This window comes from Mastacembelus armatus, chromosome 5 (genome assembly GCF_900324485.2).
Source record: "Mastacembelus armatus chromosome 5, fMasArm1.2, whole genome shotgun sequence".
Classification (NCBI taxonomy): Eukaryota; Metazoa; Chordata; class Actinopteri; order Synbranchiformes; family Mastacembelidae; genus Mastacembelus; species Mastacembelus armatus.
In genome coordinates this window covers 9,558,884-9,582,156 of record NC_046637.1, presented here as the reverse complement: position 1 = coordinate 9,582,156, position 23,273 = coordinate 9,558,884, and the positions used below count along the sequence as shown (strand labels likewise).

Sequence of the window (23,273 nt, the reverse complement as noted above, 5' to 3'; positions counted from 1 at the left end):
TACAAACTTCAATAAAATATTTATAGGAATACTAGTGGACGTAAGGTGTATTGCAATTCAGTTTCTACATTACCAGCTACAAGACAGCACAGCCTTCATAGACTTTTTATATACATATCTTTATTGAGCAGAACAAAGGCTCTTAATGTATAATAATTAGTGTCGATTTCAAGCAATGCATAAAGTTAACGAGAAAATAATTAATAGGCCCAAGTAAATATGCTCTTTCTAAGACCACAATATTTTACATCTTTCCTTTTCCTAAAGTACAATACCTCTAAAACAAATTACAAGACTGAACTGTCCGTTTGGAAAGTCATCTTAAAAGTACACACATTTCCCACCCATGCATTTCAAATGGTCTAAGTCATATGGGTTATATGATGATCAAACACTGTACAAGAATGACATTTGTGTGGTTATGGCCAATAGTTAGGTTGCTGTGAAAGTTGGTGTCTTGAACTGGTGGCCTCAGTCTGAGCTACTGCTGCTGCTGCTGCTGGACGACTGTGGAAAAAACAAGTTTTCAGGATTTCATTTAATCTTACAAATGCAAAAAAAAAAAAAAAACTTGACTGACATAGATGAAAGGTTGAGAATAACTAAAACTAGATAAAGGTCATACAGGTCATATGAAAGTCAAGTTATTATTATCCAGCTATTTTAAGCCCCTGTGACCACAGATCGTTTGTTATGGATTGTAATGAACCATGGATTGTCAGTTTCATCAACTTCTCAGAAGATCAGAAAGAGCTGTTAAAGGTTATGAGGGTTTAATGTACACATTTTCAGCTTGGTGTGTTTTTTGTATTAACAGTGATAATAATAATAATAATAAGAAGAAGAAGAATATAAAAACTCTTCCTTTAAAAAAAAAAAAACTTACTTAATTAGTTAGTTAATACAAACAGATTGATTATTGTGGGTTTTCTGCCCCTCCTACTCAGTAACTGGTAAGGCTCAACTATTGCCTATACTATAGCCCTAAATAGATCCAGTAATTCACTTCTATTGCTAACACCCAGGAAGATATGTGGGAGCAAATCAGGAAAAGGCAAAATCTGTTTATTTCTAATGTTTCTTTTGGTTGGCTACACAGGGTTTTAGATTAATTAAATTTGTAACCTGTCTGCCATAAGTTTTAGTTTCCAAACCTTTTGCTGTTTCTGGTATCAATATCCCGCTGCCTTCTAAGGTTACTGTGCCAGTGGTTTAAAGCGGATTCGGATGTCAACTTCTTTACATAATTTTAATATGGCAAATATGGTAAATCGTATGTGTTAAACAAACACATACGATTTATCTAAGAAAATCACATTCAGGATGACAGGGCAAGAGTCACGTCATGTTTCCAAAGAACTATTAAATAGGTTTAAACACTTAGGCTTTTCATTTTGCTGCTAATGTGAGCGTTTTTTGGATAAACTAATCACAGTTTGCTTAGGTTGACATGATCCTGACTATTGAGTGATGAATGAATCACATGCTAAAATTGGATGTAATTCATGCATGTACTCTTACACAGTGTACCTTTAAACCCCCTCTCACCTTGCCGTGTTTGTAATGCCCATGCTTGTGCCCCTTATGTGCTTTCTTCATCTTCTTCATCTTTTTGTTGGATTTGTGTCCAACCACCCCCATTCCAACTCCTGCCAATCCTCCACTCATGGGATGCATTCCCCCATGGCAATGGCCTTTGTGGCCTTTTGGAGAGTGTGGGTATGGACCTGGGTAAACACCTGCAGGAGGAACTCCTGGAATTCCTCCTGGAGCCATAGGATACGGATGAGGTCCAGGAGCACCATAAGGCATTGCCCCTGGTGGTGCTTGTGGTACCATGGCTGGGTTCATACCAGCTGGGTACTGGGCAGGTGGATATCCTGGATTTGGTGGCTGGGGGAAGGCTCCTGGGGGAGGCACACCAGGATATGCAGGGTTGTAGGCAGGAGGGTAGGCAGGGTTTGGTGGGCCCACTGGAGGGGGAGGACCTGATATACATAAGAACAAACATACATCTATCATAAAACAGGCATAAAGTGTCATATAATATTATGATAATGTGCTTGTTATGCATGACATCCAACCTTGATTTGGCCACATGGTTGTAGTTTTGACCTAAGAGGTTAAACACTTCAGGGAGAAGAAACCTAGAGAAAATGTTAAAGAAAGGAAATGATAAACAAGTGTGCAACCAAAATACAAAATGCTTGAAATCGGTTTATAAGCATCAAGTATTACAGTCTAATCAAACTGAATTCAACAATCATTTAGGGCATCAGTGAAAACAATTTCCCAAAGCCCATAAAATTATCTTAATGACCTATTTTGCCCAACAAAAAGTTCAAACATCAAGAACATTAAAAATAGTAAAAATGTAGAAAATCAGCAAACGCTCATATTTGAGAAACTTAATGAACTGATCAATTATAAAAACTCCTGATGATTATTATCCTGTCAGTCAGCTGATTCAGAGCCATACTGTCTATATTGAACATACATTTTATGAATGGTTGCATTATTTAAAACAAACTGTATTTATGGTTTATGCCTCCTTTCTTGGAACACCCAATGCTGTGATTAGCATTTTGGAAATACAGTTGGCAAGAATGATTATTGACATAGACAACTGTGTAGGCAGTTACACAGCCGATCAACCAAAAATGAGGTTTTATTGGTTCAATTAAAAAAATTTGTGTGAGACATGTAGATTATTGCAGGTGTCAGTTTATTAGGTATCTTTAACTAAATCCATTTCTGTTCACAAAGGGTATAATATTCAGTTGACAGGTGTTCCTAGTGTTTTGTCCATCTCATTGATTCATCACAATAAGGGCAGTGCCAATTTTCAGTATAACTGCAATTCACCAGCACAACTCAGTTTTTAAAATGATCATAAAGTCATAGAATTAGTACCTGTCAAAAACTTAACTTTATTCCTTTCATGGTTTTAAATAACTACAGATACGTCTTAAGTTAGCTTCACTTCTGGCTATTGGTGAAATGTTAAAATTCCCAGTGTAGGTCTTCTGAAGGTTATGAGTTTAATTTATTTTGAAATCCTTTAAAAAAAATAAAAAATAAAAACACTTTCATTACAAAATATACTTCTAATATATACTTCTATACTTCTAAACTTCTATACTTCTAAACTCATTTTAGTCATTTTCACATTACATAATGCACTCAGTACAGGTAATGAGGTCATAATACCATGTCCAAAGTGTGTAACCGTAAAACACAGGTATGATTTGACAGAAATCGCAAAAATAACGGTCATTTCATCAGATTGCTGTGGATTCAGGTTGTCTAGTTCCATTCGCGACATTCACAATAATTGTTTGTCAATCACTACATGTTATACGCTTACCTTAAAAACTTCTCGTCTGGATAAGTTGGTCACGAATACCGTCCAAACTCCTCCAGTGTTTGTCTTCCGCGTTAAGCTGCACGGAAGCAGCAAAAAAAATGCGTCGGGAGCCACGCCTGTTGTTAAAGGCTACGCACGGCAAAAGTCCAAAAGGCTTTGAAGGAGAAGCAGACTACTAGTTTCTATGGTGCAAAGGATAATGGGATTGATGACGTTTACTCCAAACACCTGCCCGTGATGACACACACACACGGAAATGAAATCCTTTTCAACACCTATGCATGATGCTGCATAGTAACACATCCATCAGTTCTATGAACAATGAGGCCTAACATATGGCTTCAATATATATTCTATGTGGCCAAAAACCTGCACAATCTGACCAATGAATGTGCAAACCTTTTTACGCAAAATACCAAAATAAAGCAGGCAATTAGACATGAATGAGAGCTGTATTCAGACACAGAGGTGTCAGTTCCAGGATCGAAAGTAAAGGCATTTTTTGACAGTTTAACAAGTTGACTTGTCATAGCAGGAGAAGTATAAGTGTTACTAATAAGATTAATTAGCATTAAGAATGATGTTGTCCATATGACAGTGAACCAGCATGAACAATGGCAGAAGCTTGAAACTGAAACATATCAATGAAATTCATTCATTTTATTGTTTAGACCTGCTTTTCTTAAAGCGATATAAAAAAGTCAGTTGTCTTCCTGCTTAAGTCACTTATGTTACTTATGCATAAGTTACACAAAATGAAACAAACAGTAAAAACTTACTTGCTAAGAAGAGAAGAGCCTTTTTTTCTCTCTCAAACAATTACACACATCTGTTTAATTTTCTATAGTAGACTGGTATCACAGTTTATTAATACAGTATCTAATTAAAACATAGAGAATAATAGAAACATAATGAGAGCACATAAAGAAAACATTGCAGATTTTTGATATGTAGACTGCAGCAATAAGTCATCATCATGGAAAAAAACAAGGCTGAAGAGAGACTAATCTGTCTACAACACACTGAGCTGTCAGTCGAGCATCCGGGTCACAGTCCCAACATTCTGACAGGAGCTCCCGCAATGCAGTTCCCTGAAAGGTTTAAGTCATTCAGTCAGTACATTCACAGACTCAGCTACACACAAACACACACACTGCTGCTACAGCCACACAGCCAATGTAAAAACCATGTATCCAAGAAAGAAACACCTGTATAAGTATACCTGTGGTAACAGCTTCCAGTCTTCAGGTAACACAGGTCTATTGTCCAAGTGAACCACAAACACGACGAGGCTCTCGAGTGTTACACTGGCTCCCAGCTCCGATTCATAAGGCAAAAGATGCTGAGGAACATTACTGCCTGCAGATGGAGACATTTGAGTAATTTCTAACATCCATTTCATCCCATGTCAAAGCTATAGCTGATTACTCAGATCAACTTTGAAGGAAAGTAAAAATCAAAATTGTGAAAATATGAGTATAAGTACTGTCATGTGTTATGGTTATATCTTTGTGATGTATGGTGTTTTTGAGAAAAAATAAAATATCTCTTCTTCAAAAGTATTATGAGGACAAATTTCACTATGGTCTGATCTGATGCTTCTGTGGATCAGAGTCGCAATTGAAGCAGCGATGATTCATGATCAGAATTAGTAAAAGAAAGGAGGAGGTTACATAAATTGTTAAATATTATGGATAATGGCTCACACTGCACTCACAACCCACTAGTCAGGCAGTGAAGCACCTTTATTACAAAACCTATTCTGCTCCTCTATATTTTTGATTCATTGGTTGAGTTTGAGTTTGGTTGCCTGGTTGTCAGCCTTCATCAAGGACATTTACCTTCAAATAAATCAGAGCACCGCATCCAGATCTCCCACAACAGAAGTCCTAAAGAATAGATGTCCCCATGCATGAGACACCAGCTGCTGCTTAGGTTTACATAGCCTTCCAGGATCTCTGGGGACATGTACCGTAGGGTGCCCATCTGAGTAGGACCCTTGAGATGGAGAAAAAATGTGAACAGCAACATTTTATCTTTTAATCTTAGAATGGAAGAATTGTTTTTAATAAATAACGGCAGCCACTCTACACAAGTCAACTTTTTGCGACATTTCTTTGGTGAGCTGACAGCTCCCCTCACAAGCTGTCACCATACTTTGAATAGTAGGTTATGGCTCCACTTGCGTCTCACCTCGATGTTTGTCATGCGGCTCTTCCAGTGACGGTGCTCTGGGAGGGAACGCAGGATGGTGGAGCATCCAAAATCACACAGGGCGCAGGTTCCATCGGCTCTCACGAGCACATTGGAGCTGCTGAGGTCTCTGTGGGCCACGGGTGGTTTACGCACATCTGCAAGGCATGTTGCTATTTTAGCTACAATGTGTGCACATACTGACATGCTAGTTCTTTCTAGATAGGCTATAACACGCCAGTGCACCAAAAAACAATAACTTTCTGGCCAATACCATATCTGTGAAGGTCAGAATGGAGATAGGAAAGTCCCTGTGATAAAGACTGGCACAACTTCAGTGACAACATCCAGTTAGTGGTTTGTTTACACAGAAAGGAATGAAGAGATCCCTGAAATCAAAGAGACAACCATTATCCATGTCCAAGAACGTGAACATTAACGAGTGTGGCCACATTGGCTTCATGCATATAAGAAAGATTTAAAATGATTATTTTGTGAGAGTGTATATGATTAACTAGATGAACTAATACTTATGTAATCCTTTATGCATGGTATCCACATCATCTCACTGGGTGATGCAGACGCTATAATCCAGCTCTCAGCAGAAGAAATGCATAATTGTTCCTAATCAGAACAACTGAATGGGAACATTTGCAGTTCCACAAAGAAGATGTGACTGCAAGTCACCTGGCCCTTTTCCATTTTCTCTGCATAACTTTTGATCTCTAAAAAAAATGAGAGAACATACAATTTTTTTTTTTTTAATGAATGGTTGTCACTTACGTATTCAGCAAATTGCAGGACAATGAGCCAACTGCTATTATCTGGTTTCCTCCCACTGCCCAGGAAGTGCACAATCCCAGCATGCTTCATCAGTGGTAGCTCATAAACCTCCTTTTCTGCAGTAAATTTATCTTTCCAGCCTGCAGGGAAAATTTTCACAGCCACCACAGATCCCTGGTATTTCCCCTGCCAAACAGCGGCAAAATGCCCATGGCTCAAAATCTGAAAAACATATCATAAAGAAAAGTAATATACAAGCAAAATATAAAATATATATCACCTAACTGTATGATTCACTGATATTTGGCTCACCATACTATAAAACTTCAATCAATTTTTTTTATAGGCTTACATGCTCTAGGTCAATGTCAGCAATGTCAATCTCTGAGGTTTTTGTTGTTGGTGGTGAGATACAGAAATCATGAGGGCAGGCTTCTGAAATAATTAAAAACAGAACATTATTTTAACGCAAACTCACTGAAGGTAATGTGACACTACAATAAAACCACAATTTATTATAAAGTAGCAACGGTGACACGACTGGTTGAATAGCCACAGGAGAGACTAAGAAATCTGACTTAAAACTAACAAAGGACAAAGGTAAAAGGGAGTATTATAGCAAAGATAAACACCAATGTCAGTTCACTGGAGAAAAGAAAATGTTCCAAGGTCAAACAAAGGCGACATGAGAGGACTGAATCTGAGTTTACAAAATGTGAAAACAGGGCTGAGGAATGTTTTTCTTTAATCCTTTCAGAAACAGAGATGGTATTTGACACAAAACATTTTATTTAATGAATTATTTAACTTGCTAAGAGAAACAGTGATACAGTCTAATTGATCTGACTGCAGTTCTAAGCCCCTGAAAGTGATTGTTCACAAGCTGTTAGATCACCTCAAGCTTCTCAGGAATGAAAGTTGAGTTTGTTATCAAAGTCTGGGGGAGCAAGACTATCTGTTCCTCCTCCACGTCTGCTTTTAGTGACCTTGTAAATGACATAAAACTGACAGCACAACTCACCTGTGAATTTATTCTAGTTTAACTCCCTACAAATGAGTTTAGTCAGGTCCTAAGTTGATAAATTGTTGGACAAGTGTCAGTTTTTATATAAATAATGTCTTGAAAATATCTTTGTAGATGACTAATGAGACTACAATACTGGGAGTATTCCCTGAACATTTGGGATATGGATACTTATTAAATATATTTAACACAAACACAAAACATAAAAATGTGTTACTGTCAAAACAAAGCATGCCACAATCATTTAAAAGTAGGCAGTCAAATTGAAAATGATAATGGACACAAACTGAAATTCCTGTCCATATGAAAATAACATGTACATTATGTGCTTTGCTATCTTGATGTTTTGATGACTATAAAACAAAACTTACTTTGTTGTGAAAAGAAGCTTCTCAGTTTAGCAGCACCAGCAATTATAAAGCACAGGCTGAGCAAAATTCCACCCAGAATTATTACGTCTAAGAAGAAAACAAAAAGTGAATGTTTTATGTGAATGATGAAAAATTAATATAAATAATATAATATTTAATAAATATTTGTATAAACAGTATCAAATAATAATACATATGAATGTTTAATACACACAATGAAATTAATATAATAAATATCAATTCAAATTTAACAAATAATAAATTAATTTAATTGATTAAATGATTTTCTGTACATTTGTTTAGTGAGTATAGAATGAAAAACAGTATAAAAGGAACAGTCACATTAGCTTTAATATTTTTCAGTAGATTGCACTCGACTAAATGTCAGACTTTAAGAATAAAGGAGGTTGGTTTGTTCAGGGGACTTTTATCACAACATGGTTTGCAAGTGATATTTAATTACTGGCTAGCAATTGTATTATTGTCATACCTACAGAAAAAGAGTTTGTGGATCTAGGCTGTTTTGACTCTGGGGTCCAAGTGATGTTTGTGTTGCAGAGGTCTGTGTTGCACACACATTTAATGAACCTACTGTTGAAGAGTGTTTGTGCCCTGCAGGTAGCATGTGGGCAAGCCTCGTCAAATAAATTACAAGCTGCAATAGAAAGATCAGTGACACAATATATGGTTGAAAGAACATATTCTGCAGACTCATGTATATTTACAACATAATATACGTTACAGTCATAACCATTATCAAGCAATATCATTCAGGGGTGACCTGATGTTCATTGATTTAAGGCTTAAATTAGATGAGATCTTAAAAGGATTTGATACAAAGGTAACAATGCAACACAAATCCATTCAGTACAGCTCACAGGTGCAGTTCAGATAAGAGTTTTTTAGGTTTCTTACCAAGAGCGTCAGTCTCTAGGTGACCATCGATGTTCAGATAATAGCCCAAACAGCAGTGGGTGCTCTCACAGACCTGCACTGACCCATTTACATTGCCAGCTGTTTTGTATGTGTCGTTCTGTGATGTCACTTTGAAAGCACACTTTCTCTTATTAGGTGAAAACTGGCTGGAGATGCATATAAAGATGCATTCTGGGAAGAGGAAAAAAAGCAAACACCAGCTGTAGATGTGGATAAATCGAGAAATAACTGAGAAATATCTTTTGGTTGATCTTTTATGATAACTCCATATTTCTGGATGTCTATAATGCCTCCTAATAACACTGTTAAGATGCACTTATTGTTTGTCTCTCTGCGTGAATGTTTGAAATTTAAGGTTGGATCATGATCATATCTTAGTATATCTACGACTAGCCCTCGTGATGGTTTAAATAGTGAAAACAGAATTTAATGGAGTCAGTGAACTTATAAAATCATCCAACATATTGTATTTTTTTTAATTAGGCAAGTTATTTCACTTGCAATTCTGTAGGTTATAACAACTGCAATTTACACATCCATTAGGATGTCCAGCGTGTTGCTCATATTGCACCCAGCTTCAGGCAAGAGTTAGCACCAACACTCTGCAACCCTCCGCAGGATTAGTGGTATAGAAAGTAGCTGGAAGGATTTTTGTTATGAAATCCAATAAACATACATAGACATTTTATCAGCACTGTAAGTCCAGGCCATATATTTGTATCATATTTTTCTAGACAAAACAATCCTTGAAGAAAATAGACAATTTCCCTGAATGAATAAAGTCTGGTTAATACTCAGGGTTGGTGCTGTATTAAATGTAGGCAGTTACTAACAACTTAAATACTTTTTTATTAAATTCAAAATTTTTCATAATCTGACGATGTTAGTGTTAAGCTTAGGAGTAAGTAAGCATACACTTCAGTATTACATTATACAGTACAGTGACTCAGGAACAGAAACTAATTACTATTACTCCCAAAGTAATTAATCAATCAAAAACTTCGGAAAAATAATATAGAAAAAATAGAAAATAAACCAAAAAAAAAAAAAAAAACAGAAACACATAGAGGTTTTGAGTTTCAAAGGAAGGAGAGTTTGTTTTTAAAAAGCGAATGTACTCACCCACAACCAAAATCATCCACCACTGTTGCAAATTCATGGTCACTGTGAGCCCAGAACAGCTCAGCAAGGAATGAGTATAGACCTATTTGTCAGTCCTGGAAATGTAACAGAGGAGTTTCCCACGTTTCCCAGCATCACTCCTACTACCACCCACCTGCATGTACTGCACATATTATCCAAACAATTGGCAGTGGGAACACACATTTATCAAGATAATCATCTCCCACTGTTTAGAAATAGTCAGTGGGGTCTTTAGGACCACAGGTAAAAGAAGGGGAGGAATGAGCTTCTTTAATCTCAAGTTAAACTTAACCTTCACCCTAACCAGTCGTGCTTCCATCCATCCATTCATTTTCTATACCCGCTTATTCCTTAATCAGGGTCACAGGGATCTGCTGAGGCCTATCCCAGCTCTCTTTCGGGTGGAAGGCAGCGGTACACCCTGGACAGGTCAGTCGTGCTTTATGATCCTTAATGCTCAACAGTTGCCAACTTCCAAGTTTTGGGATCTAACGTTTACAATAATAACTGTCTTTCTCTTTGTTTTAATAAGCCACATGTTTAGCTCTTTAGTTCATCCCCCGAGGGCGGAGTTTAAAAAAAAAAAAAAAAACATTAATCTGGGTTGTGTATGTGCATTCGCGCTGCCCTGACCTACAAATCACGCGCATCTCATTTTCTGTCAGCTTAATTGCGCAGGTGTTCGCGCGCGGGTGGTGGAGCTAGTTAAACTAGTGCTTGTCTGGGGTCTCTTTTAATCACGGATACAATGGTATAACCTTAGTTTTTTCGGTGTTAAGTGTTTATTCGGCTACACATGAAGCTTACTGCAGACCAGTGTCATGTTTTAATATAAACTAAATTACATATCTTTCGGCAGACAGGTGTTTTCGAAATGCTCTCCCTCACCAAAGAGCTAGCGGAGGTTTTTGCGGAGGACTCCGACAGCGACACGACATTTCATGGCTTTTCTGAAGGGGAACTCAGCGATAAGGTGGGTTCGTTTGGCTTCAGGTAATTGGGGACTTCACATTTCCAAATACACCGTTAGATACACCAAAAAGGAAGCCTCATTTGATTCTAATGGCTATTTACTTCCGTTTCTGTTTTTTTTCCCTGTAAGTTTCACCCTTCGTTCCCTTTATGAAAAGCAAGTTTTGAGTTTTTAAAATATTTTAAACACCTTTTTAGGGAACTGAAATCTATGAGACTTGCAGGCCTGTTTTTATTTTATGCTTTAGTAAGTTCCACTATGAAAACTAAACTGGAATATTGAGAGTTCTATCACAAATGAAATTAGCAATCATCTGTATTTCTTAGACTTCAGTTCTTGAAGATGAGGCCCAGTCTGACCTTTCCCCAAAGAAACAAAGAGCCACATCTACTGCCCAACCCTTTAAGCTGAGGGTGGTTCTCCGCTCCACCCAACAGTGCACTGATGATGAGGATGCAGAAGATGAAGAGAAGAGGTCACTAAACAGAGGGGTGACCAGGGCAGGAAAGACCAGTTGCAGAAGGGAGAAGAGGTGTGTTAAATTTGAAGGAGATGAGCAACGGCTGTCTCCCTCCAAGGAGACTGGATCTGGATCTGATTCAGCAGAAGATGTGACTGGTTCTTTCCTAGCCAAGAGAGAGCAGAACATCAAGGCCAACAAAGCAATGGTAAACACCAAACCAGATACAGTATAGAAATGAGCCCTCAAATGATGTAAAGACTGCTGTAGACAACCACCAGCCAAACCTGTATGGATTCAGGGCTGTTGACATTGTAGAGTTCAGAAAGTTGTTATATTTGTTCAATACAAAAATATATTTAGTTTGCAAATTTTCACTTCTATATTTGTCATCTGCCAAGTTCTCAAAGCTTTATCTTCACCCTTTTCTGACAGTTGGCCCAGCTCATGGCAGACTTGCACAAAATGCCAGGAGGAGCAGGGTTTCTGAAAAAACAAGCAGGCAAACAGAAGACAAAAGGCAGAAGCTCTGTGAGTAGAATACTTAATATATTCAGCCTACTTTCAGGAGGCCGCTGTTTTCTTTACAAATTCACAAAGCTCTGAATACTGGTACTACTTTGTAGACACATACAGAAGTGTTTTGTTTTTTTTTTTTTTTTAAACCAACACCATCTGCAGCGTCCACCACGGTCTGGAGCAGAGTCCAGGAGGAACCCGGAGCGAGCATCCCGCAGACTAACTCGCTCTATGGGGGGATGTGAGGACCCTTCAGCCCCTCAGAAGGAAGCGTTAGAGCTCAGCTTAGAGGAGGAGTTGCTGGAAGTCAGTTTTTTAAATAGTATTCTAAAAGGATTTCTTTTACAGATATATACATGTGCTTTATGTTATTTACATTGTTAATCTTGCAAGAAAATCAAATAAGTGAATGGTACCATAATAATGTTTAAAGAATTGTGCAAAAATGTTTATTGTAGCACTGTATAATGTTACGTAAGATTGTTTGTTTGTGTAAAACTGCTCATTTGGCTGTTGTGCTGTCTTTATGACCAACCATCTGCAAACATTTGCTGAAACTTAGGGCGATGAGCTATGAGAGTAGGAACTGGATATATCTGTATAAATATGTGTAACCTCTGTTTTTCTCATACCCAATACTAAAAATGTGGTGAGCGATAACAGTGTGCAAAGCATTGTTTAGGTCTATGTTTTGCTAAGTTAAACTGTAAGTTCAAGCTACTTATTTTGTTTTAGGTATGCCGTGCACCTCGCCGCCATGGTCCTCAGCGGCCCAATCAGTGCAAACCTCATTTTGTCCGTCCTGTGGAGGACATCACAGAGGATGAGCTTCAGCTGGTTGCAGAGAACATGACTGATAAAGTCTACAACAAAGTCACAGTCAGTTTACAGCTGAACCCGCATTTCTTTTGCAGTGACGTATACAGGAATGATATAATATATTGAAAGATTTGTGCTTGTATCATATTGGTCACAGCCACTGACAAAATTTGTCAGTTTTGATTGAGAAGACTGGTATTTTTGGAAAAACTGAAAACAAGTTACTATCTTGTGGAAATCTGTACATAACTGACGCCTAATATTGTAGACCTCTATAGACAACAATATTTAGAGGGGGTGATTTACGAGTCAGTGTACCAAAATGTAATAAAAAGGTGCACCATACCTGTCTACCGTCTGTTGTTGATGCTTCTTTGTGTATTTTCAGGGATCCACGTGTCATCAGTGCCGTCAAAAAACAATCGACACTAAGACGTGCTGCCGCGGTGAGAGCTGTCGTGGGGTTCAGGGTCAGTTTTGTGGGCCGTGCCTGAGGAACAGATATGGAGAAGATGTCAAGAAGGCGCTGCTTGATCCGGTCAGACAGCAGATACACCAAAAAGATGATTTATTGTCACAAATTGTTAACCGGCCAGATGGTGTATGTACAGGTCAGGTCAGAACGTATAGCTACATAAACTGAAGTCAAACACTGAAGTCAGGCTTTCTGTTGAGTTGTCCAAAATTTCAGTATATGTACTGGTACAAATGGTAACCAGTACCATTTGTACCTTTAACCTTGTGGAACATTTTTCAGGTAAAACACAGTAGCATTTACTCTTTAGGTCTTCTCCTTAAGCAAGTGTGTCATAGTTTTTTAAATCTTTATGCTGCATTACATTTAGTTTATCTTTCTACATTACAAGTCTTTTAAGTGTTTAACCATTTAATAATCTTTTTCAGGAGTGGAAGTGCCCTCCCTGTCGAGGCATTTGCAACTGCAGCTTCTGCCGACAGCGTGAAGGTCGCTGCCCTACTGGTATCCTGTTCCCCCTGGCTCAGTACCATGGCTTCTCTGACGTCCACTCCTACCTCACCAGGTGGGATATCGCACCATACGACTTTAATTAACAAAAGTCGCAGACAGCAACATAGAATAAAACAGAGGAATAACTCCCCACCCACACCCGCACACACCCACACCCCCAACAATTGTGGAAAATTCTTAGCGCTTGTTAGAGATAAGGTTTTTAAGTGCTGGAATTAGACCCTCTATAAAAAATGTATTACGCTACTCAAATGTTGAATTTGTCATTATATAAAATGTAATAATGTAATTCCTTTCCTTACAGCCTCCGTAGCAAACTGAAGAGTGAGGATGACAACGTAGAGATGTGACTTCAACACTAGGGGAGCAATTATTCCGTTTTATTTTCTGTTAAGTTTTTAATGCCTAGGAAAATACACAACCTGTGCCTTTAAATCAATAAAGTCTTTTTTTTTTTTTTTTTTTAAATCAACTGGTTGTTTATCTGACAGACAACTTTGCACAGAAATGAGCCAAAGTATATTTGTAATTTTAATCCAGCTGTTGGCCTTTACAGTAGTTGTATACATACAATATAAAATCCCTTATTGAAAACAGAGAGGAGGGAAATGTAAGAGCACTTGTCTGATGAACTTAATCTATAAATTTACAAATGAGCATTTAAACAAGCTTTACAAGTTACCATTTAGTTTCTCAAAGCAAGATTGCGAAGCAAAGAAAACAATTTTAACAGTGGAAAGAAGCACATCTCTACAGAAAAACTGACCTAACCACTGGAACACTCTTAATACATTTAGCAACTTGTTGCAACAAAGGGATGTGGGTCTGAGGTTTGCCTGAAGCTGGACATTTTCCAGTTAGAACCTTAACATATGCATTACAAGAATAACAATTATTAGAAAGTGGACCAAAGGAATATTTCCTAGTTTCTTATACAATGAGTATGAACCTTTGGTTTTGCGCTTATATTTATGCTATGTGAACATCATTACAAACACTGTAATCTGACAGGTATGACTAAAAACAGAAGGAAAAAGTAACTGATGTGGTTGCAAGGCAAGGTCTTGGATGACACATACCACAGATAATGAAGTACTGGGAAGATCTGGACTGTCTAGAATACATTATTCTATGACAGAAAGGCTCTTAAGTTTACAAATTTAATCTACACAAACACACACATATATATATATATATATAAAAGTAATAATATAAGATTAAGATTGGTTGATTGTGCATGAGAAGTTCATACAACTGAAAAGGCAATCTGCAATAATGTAAGATAAGCCTGCCTAAGCTAATTTCTTTAGTTTTTACATTACCAAAAATATATATATATATACATAAAAAAATCTAGATGTTTTTGCTATGATAAACATATCAAAGCATGATGGCTTGACTGTGGTACCTACACAAGAGGTTAAATAGTTATTCTCAGGATTTCAGTGCCCTGACACACTTACATCCTCACACTGATTAGTGCTTCTGACTGACCTGGTCGTGACCTCATCTAGTCCGGCCCTCCTCTAAGGAGGCCACCCTACAACACTTTACACATTATTCCTGTGACAACGGGATTTTTACTTTGTGACCAGATCCAGTTCTTCCAGAACTGTTATTATAGAAATCTGAGAAGCAAAATTTGTTGCTTAAGATTAAAGGTTTAGTTCAAGGAGGAAATTAAGCATTGTGGGCTGATGTGGGCTAGTCATCCCAAGGGGTATATCTGGAACAGCTGCCCAGATTAAGAGGGCAGAAAACACCTGGGGTGAAGTGGAATTAGTAGCAAAGCTCACATCCTTGGGCACAAGGGTGAGAGTTTGATTTAGTGTCATCTCTTTACTAAAGAAACTTGGGGAGAATATCACTAGCTACCAATTAAACATCAAGTGTGCTTGATCTTATTCTTTTATTGCAATCCCAATATCAAGTAAGATTGGGTCTGTATGGGACAAATGTTAGTGTAGTGCCATTTCCATTGTATCCGTGACCAAATAAGATTTCATGATGACATCTCTTAACATTTTGATCCAACTCATCCACCTCTGACCCCTCAATGCCAGCTATCTAATTATAAGAAGGAAATCACATTTCTGCCTCTGTTCTCAAATACAATAGTGTCTTACACTGCATTTGTGACCACATCTCCTATTTGAAATGTTTGAGAGGTTCTGCATCTGCAGTCAAACATGCCCTTAACCCCAAATGTTCAAATGCAACTTCCACCAAAACCATCGTCCTGCTCTTCCACTGTCCTTAGTAGCTGTTGCCATTAATCTGATTAAGATCCACCTGCATCATGTTGATCCCGCTGCTGGCTAATCGAGCTATGCTCTCTGCAGATAAGGTTTCCATGGTGACAATAGTGTGTTGGTCACTGGCTGACACTGCTCCCGTACCAGCCTCTGTCCCTGCTGCAGGGGAAGCAGCATCAGTTGTGACGTTGGAGCTGTTGGTGGTCACTGCTGCTTTTTTGTTCGAGTGGGTCTTGATGTGCTTCGAGAGGTGGTCGCTTCGCATAAAACGTTTGGGGCACTCTGGACAAAGGAACTTCTTCTCACCTAAAAAAAGAGTAAAAAAAAAAAAAAAAAAAAAATCAATACAAAATAGAATTAATGCACTGTACTACAGCAAAAAAAAAAAAAGGACCATAATAGAGTTTTTTTTATTGAAGACTTTAAATTATAGGTGTTACTAATAATTTTAAGGATGGCTCCAATGCACAGCAGTAAGCCTGTGTGCACCACACACCACACCAGCACCTTACAAACTGCACTTTGTGTTGCCTGTAGCTGTGAGTGATTCAGTGTCTTTGCCATAATAAATTAAGTCTTGATTTGTAACCTGTATGTGTCCTCTTATGGCGCTGTAGCTCATCTGAACGTGTGAATCGTTTGCCACAGAAAGCCCAGCTGCAGACAAAAGGTCGTTCTCCTGTGTGCCAGCGAAGGTGGGCCCTCAGGTGAGATGTCTTGCCGTAGATCTTTCCACAGCCAGGCATGTGACAAATGTGCTGCTTCTTTTTAGTTGGATCACTGGTTTATGTAAAAAAAAAAAAAAAACAAAACAGAGAAACAGTCATTTAACAAGGGATATTCAGAGGGTTCTCTATGAAGAGATGGTACAGAAACTGTAGGGATGCAAATGGTTAACAAGTATTAAGTCAATTAAAAACCATTTTTAACCACTGCTATCATATATGTTCACACTGAAATCAGAGTAAATTAGGAATTTAAAGAAGAAATTAAGTAAATACCAAGTCACTTTAATTGAATTGTAGACCGTCCACAATTAGGACAAACAAAATAGCAAGTCGTGTCTGCACAAAATCTAGGCTTCATTGGCAAAGTTAACATATGATCAGACAATGTGTTGGACATGTCAAACAATTAGATCAAAATCTGATGCATTTTTTCTTCAAAATAGCTGAAGCCTTCAACAGCAAATACACTGACAGACTGCAAAGCCATGGAGTTTTCACTTCATGTTGTAGTGTTCTTTATCATGCCATTTAACACTTAGCACAATAAGCAGCACTGCTGTTTATTCCTTCCTTGGATGGCAGAGGTGTGTTGTTTTTATGCGTGTGCCTGTTACAAGCAATAAGCACACACATGTAACTTCATCTCATTAAAACGTAAGAGACACTCAGTGGCACAATCAGGTACTACAGCAACCATTTTCTGAGTTACAATGAATGTTCTCATCTCTGCTGGCAGCAAATACATATATTTTTAAATCAGTCAAATTATTAATGGAAATGAACTGACAACTGGCTGATTATTGACATCCTTTGTCAGCTGAAACAAGAATGCAGTGTTCTAATAATTTCTAATATGTTAGAAATTGGGTTTGCTTTTAGAAACACTGTATGTTTCCTCACAAGACGTTGACAATATATTCTAAGCACAACATTATAGGCAATTTCTGGCCACGAAGGTGTGTCATAGTATGATTCAGTGACATACCGTCCCTCTCCATCCTTGCAGAAGGGGCAGGTACAGGCTTCCCTCCGGTTACGTCGTCCTTGAGGCGTTGGGCTTATATCCTCCTCATCCATAGCTGTGCTGTCATCCAGACTTTCTCCACCTGCCTGTAGTGCCTGCTCTCCTGCAGTGATGGAAAAGGAAATGCCCAAGTGTGAGCCTCAACACAAAGTCTGAGATCTTTTTGATTGCTAGATATCTCATTAGTCAAGTTCAGAACAAACTCCATACATCACATTTTTCCAATAAGAAAATCCAGAGTCATTTCCAGTGACATAAAGAGTCAAGAACGTCACTTACTACTTTCTGATATTTCCTCATCTAAAGGCACTTACTAATTCTTAATGGTTTGAGAATCAAGTAATGCTGAGTATTCAGAAAAGTTTGACTAGTCGTTTAAATACCAGTAAGATGTACTACTTGAATTTGAGTAATCTTAGAAGTAACAGGAGAATATACAAATGCTGGTTAGCCTGAGGCCTCAAGGCTTTCACTCCTACGCTAAAGTAAATGTCACTTCAATGTCATCTCTAACATTGATGCATAGAAAACCAACCATTCAGTACTACTGGAGTCCAAACAAACACGCAACGATTACAATTTCCTAAATTGTACACTGGTGAGCATATAAATATGATGTGAGAGACACCAATGGTAGAACTAAAAGGTTTAGACATGATAAAAGGTTGCTACAAGACGGGAGGGGTCAAGTTACACCCCTGCAATGACACAAACAGTGGTCAACTCACAACTACTGTATTGTAATGTGACTGTCTTCCATTACTTAGATGCAATGTCACCAAGAAAATGTGGGAAAAAAAAAAGTAAACCAATACTAACATGCAGTGCAATGAAGAGCTCAGGAAACACCAGGCTAGCTGAACTGGTTAAACCAGTATACTGCATGTCAAACACAAAGAGCAAGAAGATCATAAAGACCTAATCCAGAGATACAGGTTGCTTGGTATTTTAAAGCAAAATTCCAGAAAATAAACCAGCACCTAAACCTAATTTTCTAGCCAACATCACTCACTGCCATTCCACTGCTGCAAACAAATGGTGCACTACAATGACCAAATTTTAGTTGGTGGGTGAAAGAAAAAAATACATTAAACTAAAAAAACTTATTAAATTTATTTGATAAGGGATTTGTATGGATTCAGAACAGGATTTATATGTATTAAATGCAATCAAATCCCATCCCTCTCATCCCACTAAACACTCAATATGTCGAACATAAGTAGTACATAGTTGATTTAATATACTCCTATGTCTCTATAACTAACTTTTCAGAATAGTATGCTGATGTACATGTTTGTACAGTGTAAATTATTTCATAAAAGCAGGCTCCTTACTGACCTGCTGCGCTGGTGATGGTTATGGGAACACTTTGCAGCTGGTGCATCTGCAGCGCAGAGCTTCCAAGTGAGTTGAGGTTTATGGTTTGGATGCCTGGGATCGGCACTGTGTTGACAGACACTCCTCCAGCTGCAGCAGCTCCCTGAACCTGGCCAATCTGGGGGAGAGGCTGCACTGGGGCCAATGTGATCTGTGCACCTGGCGGACTCTGAATCTGAAGGGTCTGCCAGGCAACCTGGCCATTGGGACCTACAGTGCGCAGGAGGATGGAGCCTGTGTTTGGCATAATTTGAAGATTTTGAAGCCCTTCCTGGCTGAGTGTTGGAGCCGTAAGAACCTGCCCCCCTGCAGTTGTGACAGTACCGGCCTGGATGGTCTGGATGGGTGTTCCACCTTGGATAACCTGCTGTGGTTGGATAAGGATCTGTTGTGGCTGCTGCCCATCTCTGTTGTCTGGGTGCACTGGGACACCCAGAGAGGACGCTGTGTTCTGCTGGAATGTCCCTGTCACCACTCCGTTGCTGTTCTGTGTTTGGGTCACCCCATAAGAGGAGGAGGTCTGCGTGGTGACAGTGGATGCACTAGTCATGTAACCTGCCCCACTGTTGGAAGACACTGGCTGTTGCTGTTGTAGGTGCTGGCTTCCCCCTGTATCCCCTCCACCATTTGCATCTCCCCCTGTACCACTCGTCCCAGTACTGACAGGCAGCAAAGTGATGTTTCCATTTAGTGACACAGGCATGTTTGCAAGGAACTGGGGCTGGTTTTGTAACACTCCATTGCCTAAGCTTATATTTTGTATGGGAATGGCTCCCTGAAGGAGACTGGGCATTGTTATGATGTTTCCTGCTGCACCAGATCTGTTGGTTGCAGCTATGATCTGCTGACCATTAGGAGATGACAGTATCTGGAACTGTTGCCCAGTTCCTGCTGCAGCAGTGACAGCAGAATCCTGTTGAGCATGTGCAAACTGCAGTGACTGGCCATCTACTGTCTGAAATTGGGGAATAACCTGGTACTGAATATTGGGCATTACACCCGATATGGCGGTAAGAACCTGCTGACCCTGCATCGAGGGAGCCTGCGCTACTACATATTGCTGCGGCTGCTGCTGCTGTCCCTGAGTACTGGCGGCAACTACTGACTGTGACAGCACCTGTCTGGTCTTGCCTGGCTCTCCTCCTGTCATCCCCCCTAAGGAGTCAGTAGTGACTGTGTTAGTGCCTGAAGATGCTTGAACACTGAGAGGGATAACCTGCCACCCATTAGCACCAGAGGAGAAAACACCCTGGTTTACGTCCAGCTGTTGCTGCTGGGTGTGCTGTTGTTGGTCTGCAGGTGAATCGTTCTCTCCTGGTGTGTCAATTCGACTGCATGTGGCTGCCAACAAGGCAAGAGGAGATGGCTGCTGTGAGTCCTATGAAGAGAGGAAATCAAAGAAGAAGAGAATTAAGGGAATTCACATTCCAATAAAGCTTTAAAACAACAAAGTCAAACAGAACAGACATATAAAGCATGATACTTGCCATAAATAACAAAAATTACAAGGTAAAACAGCAATGATTTAAGCAGACCTGAAAAAAAAACTGAGAAGATAAAAGATGGTTTAAAGAAATTAAAGTTACATTTTTTTTTTTTTTTTACTATGATAGAAAATAATTTTAAAATCATCTAATGGAATATTTAAAATTTAAAAATACATTAACTGAACAATGTAACTTGTTTGTAAATGCCAATCTAAACAGGCTATACTGAAACTCCCCTAAAACTGCATTCATACCACTAAACCCACTTTTATTATTATGCAAGTCTCTTCACAGCACTTCACAAGGAGTGGGCTGGAGGGAGATGTCCCGGGGGTGAAGGGTGGGAGAGTATGGGAGGTACCTCATTTTTTTTCCAGAGCAGCAGAGAGCTCGCCTTTCCCTCCCCCCAAACCCACCCATCTCCCTCCCACACTTTATTTTGCCCTATAAACTGACACACTTCTCTAGCCACCCCCTCCAAGGCCAGCCAAATGGGCTGAGCAAAATACACACGAAGTGCCTGGGTTTGACGGGAACACCCCGTGTGGGCGAAATTTACCTGCCCATTCCCCACCCCAGTGACATGTGCTCTGCAGAGAAAATCAACAACCCATAACTTACAAGCCCCGACACAGATGGGTCACCGAATCAGCAAACCACCAACACAATGCACAGCTTCTCTGAGAATGACTGAGAAGCATAATTAACATTTCCTTGCAGCAACACAACTTCATGCGTCCAGTTAAACATACTTGAGAGTTGGTGTTTCGCTTTTGATTGAAGCCTCCGCCGCTCTCCGCTGCGGCCATGTCACCCTGCTGCTGATCTGCGGAAGAGGAGTTTGTAAGATCACTTCTCAGAAAGCGCTTACTCTGAAAGACCATATGCTGAGTTAACCATCAACGAAAAGAAAAACAAATTAAATAAATAACCGCAGTGCATGGATGGCTCACCAGGCAAAAAAATAAAATAAACCATGTGATGTGTTTCAGTAGTTAACGTGAAGCAAAGTCAGACGAGAAATGCAAGCAAAAGCACGGCACAAGCGCTCGAAGGGCCAGCTAGCCTATTAGCTAAGCTAACATGAACTCACCCCAAGTAACGTAATGTTTAGGAAAACTGCTAAGTACTTTTAAATACTACTACTAAACACAACTACTTAGCTAGTTCAAGGAAACCGGGCTATGTTAACTTGTTGTTTAAGCCAGCAGTGCCAAGTAAGAGCACAAAGTTACGTTAGGTTGGCTAAATATTGTTAGCTAAGTACCGACAATTAGCACTTAAGTAGTTCGGCACTTTTAAACTGCTTGAGACGCCTGGACAGAAAATAATACGATATCACAGTGAAGCAGCAAATAAAGCTAAAACTACGTACTTTGATTTTCCTTCTGAATGTTAAGTGAACGCTTCTTTCACAACATGTCACTTGGGTTAAAAAGTTTACTTACTGCTCATTATTTGAAGACGGGAGGAGTTTCTCTGCTCTTTCTACGGGTTGACAACTTTTTACAACCTCACACAAACTTCACGGGCTCCCCCTATGAAGGAGAAACACAGGTGTGTTCGATTTATGACGCTGAACAGTCAGCCGGATGTGCGGAGCACCAACAGGATGAACTAATGTAAAACTGGACATATGTTGGGAAATTATTATTAATCATTTGATGTATGCTGGTGGTTTAGTGGTCATGTCAACTTGTAGTGCTGGTTTACAGCAGCTGTTGTGAATCTGCTGTGGTATACAGTGTGGTGTTATATTCAATCCAAAAAAGAGTGAGGTTGTGATAGAACAAAAGATCCATCCATCCATCCATCCATCCATCATCTATACCTGCTATTTAGACTCACAGGGATCTTCTGGAGTCTATCCCAGCTCTCTATGGGTGAAAGGCAGGGGTACACCCTGGACAGGTCACCAGTCCATGGTTGTGACTCGAAATGTGCCTGCACTTCAGCGCTGAGGAATTATATTCACAGATATATGTGCCAATTAACTAATTCAATTTTGTTTTCTTTCTTTCTCTTTTTCTTTTTTTTTTTTGATATGGACCTAAGAGTCTGAAATAAAGTTTATTGATTGATTCACTGATTGAACAATTGGCAAATTCAGCATTTTTTTTACATTGACATTATAGTTGAACAAAATAATAGTGACTCTGGCCCATTTAACAAGACTTCTTCAAGCATCTTTTACAATCCTCATGGAGTTTAATGTTATAAAATTAGTTTCTCTGTGTAGTCGGCCAGGTTATGACATACCAAAGCCAACCCAATGTGCTTTAGATTTAGACAAAAGCCAAATTAGTTGACTTTTACTTTTACCTCTAAACCAATTCACGCTGATTTTCAACTGAGTGTAGTTAATGCCAGTAAATGATAGAACTGATTATGTTTTGAAAACTAAGTTAATCAATTAAAAGTAAAATAGTGAAGTGGGAATTTCTTCCAGTTTTTTCTTTCCAATACCCAGACACCTGAATTTCCCTTAATTCCTCCTAATAAAGTTAATCTGATTTTATTCATTTTGCTCATATGTGCTAAACATCACAAGCTCTTGTGTGAGAATCTAGAAACAGCAGAAATGTGACAGTTTTGCTTAAAAGAGACTACAGTAAGGTAGTGTGCGCAGTTCATCAACGCGTGGGGACTATTATGTAGCACTATCCCAGTACCAAAAAGAAGCGCACCCCTCTGAGAGCCAATTGAAAAGGATTGCTGCCTTTCTCCAATGGAAAAGGTTGTTTCTGCTTACGTGCATCTACTAGACAATATAATTGGCCCAAAGGCTGTGGATTGGGCGGGACCAAGCATGTTAGGTTGCACCCC

The 23,273-nt window shown here is 39.0% G+C and overlaps 4 protein-coding genes across 7 annotated transcripts; 1 reads left to right on the top strand and 3 right to left on the bottom strand.

Annotated features, from left to right (window-relative positions):
* Nucleotides 1-100: 100 nt before the first annotated feature.
* On the bottom strand, nt 101-3,468 carry prr13 (proline rich 13). 2 transcript variants are annotated; one of them, XM_026306418.1, is made up of 4 exons: nt 3,368-3,412; nt 2,085-2,130; nt 1,549-1,988; nt 101-507 (listed from the first exon to the last, which is right to left on the bottom strand). In XM_026306418.1, exons 2-4 carry the CDS (start codon nt 2,098-2,100, stop codon nt 472-474), a joined length of 492 nt encoding a protein of 163 aa, XP_026162203.1. In that variant the 5' UTR covers nt 2,101-2,130; nt 3,368-3,412; the 3' UTR covers nt 101-471. The 2 variants fall into 2 exon arrangements, with proteins under 2 accessions (XP_026162203.1, XP_026162202.1); XM_026306417.1 differs by having other exon boundaries at nt 110-507; nt 2,085-2,147; nt 3,368-3,468.
* Nucleotides 3,469-4,008: 540 nt separating this feature from the next.
* On the bottom strand, nt 4,009-9,833 carry LOC113130014 (anti-Muellerian hormone type-2 receptor). Its single transcript, XM_026306299.1, has 11 exons — nt 9,797-9,833; nt 8,654-8,989; nt 8,229-8,393; nt 7,739-7,825; nt 6,696-6,778; nt 6,344-6,565; nt 5,835-5,949; nt 5,561-5,718; nt 5,209-5,365; nt 4,590-4,726; nt 4,009-4,458 (listed from the first exon to the last, which is right to left on the bottom strand). The coding sequence occupies exons 1-11, from the start codon at nt 9,831-9,833 to the stop codon at nt 4,342-4,344; spliced, it is 1,614 nt and encodes a 537-aa protein (XP_026162084.1). The 3' UTR covers nt 4,009-4,341.
* Nucleotides 9,834-10,450: 617 nt separating this feature from the next.
* On the top strand, nt 10,451-14,050 carry LOC113130975 (cell division cycle-associated protein 7-like). Of its 2 annotated transcripts, XM_026307987.2 has the most exons (9): nt 10,451-10,568; nt 10,677-10,790; nt 11,117-11,458; nt 11,686-11,781; nt 11,932-12,075; nt 12,505-12,648; nt 12,977-13,126; nt 13,492-13,628; nt 13,881-14,050. In XM_026307987.2, exons 1-9 carry the CDS (start codon nt 10,566-10,568, stop codon nt 13,924-13,926), a joined length of 1,176 nt encoding a protein of 391 aa, XP_026163772.1. In that variant the 5' UTR covers nt 10,451-10,565; the 3' UTR covers nt 13,927-14,050. The 2 variants fall into 2 exon arrangements, with proteins under 2 accessions (XP_026163772.1, XP_026163773.1); XM_026307988.2 differs by lacking the exon at nt 10,451-10,568 and having other exon boundaries at nt 10,578-10,790.
* A 44-nt stretch (nt 14,051-14,094) lies between these two features.
* sp1 (sp1 transcription factor) lies at nt 14,095-21,985 on the bottom strand. Of its 2 annotated transcripts, none has more exons than XM_026307985.1 (6): nt 21,896-21,985; nt 21,200-21,273; nt 18,922-20,338; nt 17,545-17,686; nt 16,421-16,614; nt 14,095-16,137 (listed from the first exon to the last, which is right to left on the bottom strand). In XM_026307985.1, the coding sequence occupies exons 1-6, from the start codon at nt 21,900-21,902 to the stop codon at nt 15,833-15,835; spliced, it is 2,139 nt and encodes a 712-aa protein (XP_026163770.1). In that variant the 5' UTR covers nt 21,903-21,985; the 3' UTR covers nt 14,095-15,832. The 2 variants fall into 2 exon arrangements, with proteins under 2 accessions (XP_026163770.1, XP_026163771.1); XM_026307986.1 differs by having other exon boundaries at nt 16,421-16,611.
* Between the last annotated feature and the right edge of the window lie 1,288 nt (nt 21,986-23,273).

What these genes read in the sequence shown, in the direction of transcription:
- LOC113130014 (XM_026306299.1), bottom strand. Translation starts at nt 9,833, where the DNA reads ATGAATTTGCAACAGTGGTGGATGATTTTGGTTGTGG. An exon ending in GTGGATGATTTTGGTTGTGG is followed by an intron (nt 8,990 to 9,796) that starts GTGAGTACATTC and finishes ACAAACAATAAG; the next exon opens with TGCATCTTAACAGTGTTATT. An exon ending in ACTGGAAGCTGTTACCACAG is followed by an intron (nt 4,459 to 4,589) that starts GTATACTTATAC and finishes TAAACCTTTCAG; the next exon opens with GGAACTGCATTGCGGGAGCT.
- sp1 (XM_026307985.1), bottom strand. An exon ending in AACCATCACCAGCGCAGCAG is followed by an intron (nt 17,687 to 18,921) that starts GTCAGTAAGGAG and finishes CCATCACTGCAG; the next exon opens with GAGAGCAGGCACTACAGGCA. An exon ending in CCATAAGAGGACACATACAG is followed by an intron (nt 16,138 to 16,420) that starts GTTACAAATCAA and finishes CTCTTTTTTTAG; the next exon opens with GTGAGAAGAAGTTCCTTTGT.
- prr13 (XM_026306417.1), bottom strand. An exon ending in GGCATTACAAACACGGCAAG is followed by an intron (nt 508 to 1,548) that starts GTGAGAGGGGGT and finishes TTTTTTCCACAG; the next exon opens with TCGTCCAGCAGCAGCAGCAG.
- LOC113130975 (XM_026307987.2), top strand. An exon ending in AGACAAAAGGCAGAAGCTCT is followed by an intron (nt 11,782 to 11,931) that starts GTGAGTAGAATA and finishes CACCATCTGCAG; the next exon opens with CGTCCACCACGGTCTGGAGC. An exon ending in AGAAGGCGCTGCTTGATCCG is followed by an intron (nt 13,127 to 13,491) that starts GTCAGACAGCAG and finishes AATCTTTTTCAG; the next exon opens with GAGTGGAAGTGCCCTCCCTG.